At 35.6% G+C, this 5,495-nt stretch overlaps 1 protein-coding gene across 1 annotated transcript; it reads right to left on the bottom strand.

Annotated features, from left to right (window-relative positions):
• Positions 1–4,272: 4,272 nt before the first annotated feature.
• Positions 4,273–5,205, bottom strand: Or8b59 (olfactory receptor family 8 subfamily B member 59). The gene has a single exon (NM_001001086.1). The coding sequence runs from the start codon at positions 5,203–5,205 to the stop codon at positions 4,273–4,275; it is 933 nt and encodes a 310-aa protein (NP_001001086.1).
• Between the last annotated feature and the right edge of the window lie 290 nt (positions 5,206–5,495).

Genomic DNA, 5,495 nt, shown 5'->3' with positions numbered 1-5,495 from the left:
GCTAATTGTTCATCAATACTCATGCTGTTATGACAAAAACCTTGTTGTAGACTTCACCTTCCACTCTCTTTCAGAAAGTATTGGACACTGGTTTAACTTTAGTGCAGTAAGGCATACCTCAAAAGATTTTACTCAGCAACCATTCATTAGAGCCACAAAGTGTGTGTGTCCAAGTACTTCCCAGGTGCTTGCATTGTGAGGATTACAGTTGGAGAAATCCTTCTTTTGACACCATTAAAACATCTCATAAATAATAGGAAAAAGCATTGGGGATTATTAGTTTCATGTCTACAGTTTATGATATTTTCATAATATTAATCCTACTGATCCATGTGCATGGATGGCCTTTTCATCTTTTTATTACAATTTAGGTTTCTTTCTTCAGTATCTTAAAGTTTATATTATATGTACTGTATCTGTCTCTTGCTTAGTTAGAATTATCCCAAGATATATTGGGGAGTTATAGTGAAAGGTTACATTTCCCTGATTTCTTCAGTTTGTCATTTGTACATATGGTGTTCTCTCTCTCTCTCTCTCTCTCTCTCTCTCTCTCTCTCTCTCTCTCTCTCTCTGTGTGTGTGTGTGTGTGTGTGTGTGTGTGTGTGTGTGGTGTTTGTGTTAATTTTGTATTCTGAAAATGTTTATCAGATATGGAAGTATCTTGTGAAGTCTTTGCGGTCTCCATCTACAAAATATTATCTGAAAATAAAGATATTTTGGCTTCTGTTTCTCCTAATTGTGTGGCCTTAATCTCCTTCAGTTGCTTTATTGATATAATTTTGAATAGTATATTCAATAGGTATGGAAGAAGTTGATAACCTTATCTTGATTTTAGTGTGATTTTTCTTAATTAAGGATGATATTGGCTGTGTCCTTTCTATAGATTTCCTTTAGCACGTTAAGTTTTGTGCATTACATACTAGTTTATCCAGGACTTTTATCATGAAGAGACATGGGATTTTGTCAAAGGTATTTTCTATATTTAATGAGATGGTCACATTTCTTTTGTTGTTTTGGTTGGTGATTTGCTTTGCTTTTAGTCTGTTTCGTTTGTATGGTGCATTATTTTCATTGATTAATGTATGTTGAACCATCCCTGAATCTCTGGTATGGTGTCAACATGATTATAATTGATAATTTTTTATGTGTTCTTGAATTTGGTTTTCATGTATTTTAGTGAGGTTATTTGTATCTAAGTTTATGAAGAATATTGGTGTTTAATATTCCATTTTGTTGACACATTGTGATTTGGGTAGCAGGGTAACAATTGGGCTTCATAAAAAGAATTTAGAAATGTTTCTTCAATATAATTTTTGGGAAATGATTTGAGACACATTATGTTAGTTTTTCTTTGACTTTCTGAAAGAATTCTGCACTGAATTTGCCTAGTTCTGGACTTTTGTTCAGCCATGAGATTTTTTTTTTTTTATTAACTTGAGTATTTCTTATATACATTTCGAGTGTTATTCCCTTTCCCGGTTTCCGGGCAAACATCCCCCTCCCCCCTCCCCTTCCTTATGGGTGTTCCCCTCCCAACCCTCCCCCCATTGCCGCCCTCCCCCCATAGACTAGTTCACTGGGGGTTCAGTCTTAGCAGGACCCAGGGCTTCCCCTTCCACTGGTGCTCTTACTAGGATATTCATTGCTACCTATGGGGTAAGAGTCCAGGGTCAGTCCATGTATAGTCTTTAGGTAGTCAGCCATGAGATTTTTAATTGCCACTGTTACTTCAGACTAGTTATGGATCTAAGTTCTTTATTTGTTAAGATATGGAAAGAAAAATGGTCCAGATATTTTTGAAAAGCCAATGTTACAGCTTTGTGAACAAAATCCAGTAGTTCTGTAAATAGGTAGAAATGGAGTTATCACATGATATAACAATTATACATATATACTATATACTAAGAATTTTAATATAAAAGGAGCAATGTTTACAAGACCATCAATCTTAATGCCTGAAGCATAAATTTAACCCAAGTATGATCATTTAATGACTGAAAGAACAAATTATCATATTGTCCTGTATCAGAATTTTATTCTGGTTTTAAAACAATAAGTATTGAATTCCTATTCAGTGTAAATGAACTTTACCTCAGGTTCATAGTGAGTTGGATAATTGTCTTCAAATTAATCTAAAATGTATCTGATTGGAAATGATAAACTCTGAAATTATAAAATGATGGTTGACAAGTTTGTAAGTATTCTAAGTGTACCAGTTGTGAGCTTGGAATTTAACCAACAGGGAATAAGCTTTCTCCTTTCTGCATATGTTGGCCAACATTTTTGTTTGTTTTGTCAGTTGTGGTCAAAATTCTTCAAACTGTAGGAGTCTGGCGTCTTATGAAAGATGAGTCATTGTCATCAGAGTCCATTTTTTAACATCCACAGCAGTTTACTCATGTTACCAGGCTTTTAACAGATGACACCTAGTCATGGTGGCTCCAATACTAACTCTTAGTAGAGAATCACTTTCAAGAGTTCAATTAATCAAATTGAGAGTTTCATTAGGAAACTATCTTTGTATCTTTATGATGCAATATTCATCTCTGTTAATGGACTTGGCTTCACTGCCTATGAAGCAACAAATCAGGTACAGCCATCTATCCTCCAAAACTCAATTAAAAATAGCATATATATATATATGTATATATATATGTATGTATATATATATGTATGTATATATATATATTGCATGCAATAAAAATAGCTGAATAAAGAGTACATGAATTTGAATTTGAAAGAGAGCACAGAAAGGTTTTGAGGAGGTTTGTAGGAAGGAAAGGGAAGTGAAACATGTGGTATTTAAAATACCATCTCAAAATTAAGGAAACAAAAAGTCAGATTAATAGTGAAAAGCAGAATATAGAGATCATCCAGTGAGGCAAGTATGAAAAGATGGACAAAGAGTTTTGGTGACATTTGCCCCACATGTCCACTTTCAGGGGAACTTCACTTGAAGATAAGATTTAAATAAAAGGCAAGAGGCATGTATAACTAAACAATCTGCACAAAGTGTCATCCTATCCATCACTACATGTTGTTAATGACAAGTTTCTCTTCTGGCAGATAAATTGTCCCCAGTACTTTTATCTTTTCTTTTACCAGTAGGAGATGCCTAGAGAAGTAAACATTTATTGGAATCTATTCTTTCAGTACTCTGATAGTCAAAGAGATAGTCATAGCTGCCTGTTTATCACACATTCCAAAGGTGTCCTAAATCTTCTGTCTTTATGTCTTTAGCATTCCTGATAGATATTTTAGTTATGTTTCCTAATGATCTTGCCAAAGATGAATTGTGATCTTAACTAAACTCTCAGGTGGAATAGCTTCAATATAATCATATTATCTTTATATTTTATATTACCATTCACAAAAGGAGAAAAAACACAAAGATTATGAAATTGCCAACTGTGAAGTGTCCCAGACTTGTCTATCTGCTTTTGAAAAGAAAACCTAAATATATTTCGATCAAATGGCTAACTAAATCAACTCAATTTTTTTAAACTTTCCAGACCTTGAAAAATGAGTGTATGATAGAGTCTTTACACCTAAAACACTCAATACACTAATAATTATATGTATCAACTGACAACATTGGAAAGTGATATATTTATGTCCAGGGTAGAAAGGAAAAGTCACAGGAATGTTGTAAGATTCATATTTCATTTCTGGTGGCCGACAACTGGTGTTCACAAAGGAATGGTGGCAGCCCAGGTTTATTTTTAAAGACAGAAAAAGTATTCTCTATATTATAGGATAACATATAATGATAATAAAGCATATATCAAAAATGAAGGACATATAAACAATATAACTTCAAACTTATGAACACATGGCAGAAAGAAATATGAGAGCCAAACAGTTCCCCAGAGCTTCCAGGGATGAAACCACCAGCCAAAGAGTACACGGGGGTACCAAGAGCTCCAGCTGGGTATGTAGCAGAGGATTGCCCTATCTGGCATCACTGGGAGGGGGTCCCTTGGTTCTGTGGAGGCTTGATGACCCAGGATAGGGGAAACAAGGCTGCTGAGGCAGGAGTTGGTGGGTAGGTGGGGGAGCACCCTCATAGAGGCAGGGGGAGGAAGGAGAAGATAGAGGGCTAATGGAAGGGAAACTGGAGAATAGGATAATATTTTAAATGTAAATAAATGAAATAAAAAATAAAAAATAATAAAAAGAAATATGACACAAAAAAAGGTACACTAAAAAAGAAGCACCCACTGAGAATTTCTTTGTTGTTTAACTGCAGAGAAAGGTTAAATTGAATTTTGATCAATACATTCTCCTACTTAGGGTTTTTCTCAGGGCATCTTTAACATCTTTGTTCCTGAAGCTGTAGATTAAAGGATTCATCATGGGAACCACAATAGTATAAAAGATGGAAGAAATTTTTCCCTCATCCATAGACCCTGTTGAGGAGGGCTGAAGATACATAAATGTGCTTGATCCGAAAAACAGAGAAACAGCAAATATATGAGAACTGCAGGTACTGAAGGCTTTGTATCTGCTGTCTGTGGACCTCACTTGGAATATGCTGCAAAGAATGAAGCCATAAGAAGTAAGAATGATGGCAGTTGGAACAATAATATCTTTTCCTGCTACAATGAACAGTTCTATTTCATTCACATAAGTGCTGGTACAGGAGAGCTGCAGTAAAGGTAGGAGGTCACAGAAATAGTGATTGATGGTGTTACCGTCACAGAAGGTCAGTCGAAGCATGCAACCAGTGTGGATCGTGGCACCCAAAAGTCCCATCAAATATGAACCAAGCATAAGATAGGAGCACACCTTAGGGGACATAGCGATGGTATATGAGAGTGGATTACAGATAGCCACATAGCGATCATAGGCCATTGATGTTAGTGTATAATATTCAGATATGGCAAAAAAGCAAAAGAAGTAGAGCTGGGTCATGCACCCCATATAAGAGATAACATTCTTCTTTAGTATGAAGTTCATCAGCATTTTGGGTGTAATCACTGAGGAATAACAGAGGTCTATGAGGGACAAGTTAAAGAGAAAAAAGTACATGGGCGTGTGAAGGTGAGAATTCAGTGCAATTAGAATTATCAAGGCCAAATTTCCTAATGTGGTTACCACATATATTATTAGAAAAAGTAAGAAGAGGGGCATTTGGAGTTTAGGCTCTTCTGTTATCCCCAAGAGAATGAATTCCAACACCAAAGAGCCATTTGCCACAGCCATTCTTCACCAGGAAAATCTGGAGAGACAAAAATATTCAAACTTAGAAAAGAAAGCACAACTGATAAAAATCTACTATAGTCTTGATAAATGTACTGGCAATATACTGACCCACTTGAAAATATTGTACCCACCTTTGCTGTTACCATGTCATGAAGTCATATTCTTTCCATACTAAATATAGTAAATAAAGTGCCTGCATCTAACTTCAGCACTTGGGAGGCATAAGCAGATAGACTTCTATGAGTGCAAGATCAGCATGGCCTAGACAGAGTTATAAAATGATACCCCTC

Source organism: Rattus norvegicus, chromosome 8, assembly GCF_036323735.1.
Source record: "Rattus norvegicus strain BN/NHsdMcwi chromosome 8, GRCr8, whole genome shotgun sequence".
NCBI classification, from domain to species: Eukaryota; Metazoa; Chordata; class Mammalia; order Rodentia; family Muridae; genus Rattus; species Rattus norvegicus.
This window is presented reverse-complemented; position numbering and strand designations above follow the sequence as displayed.

Bases quoted from the DNA above. Each gene is read 5' to 3' on its own strand.
- Or8b59 (NM_001001086.1), bottom strand. From the start codon at position 5,205: ATGGCTGTGGCAAATGGCTCTTTGGTGTTGGAATTCATTCTCTTGGGG.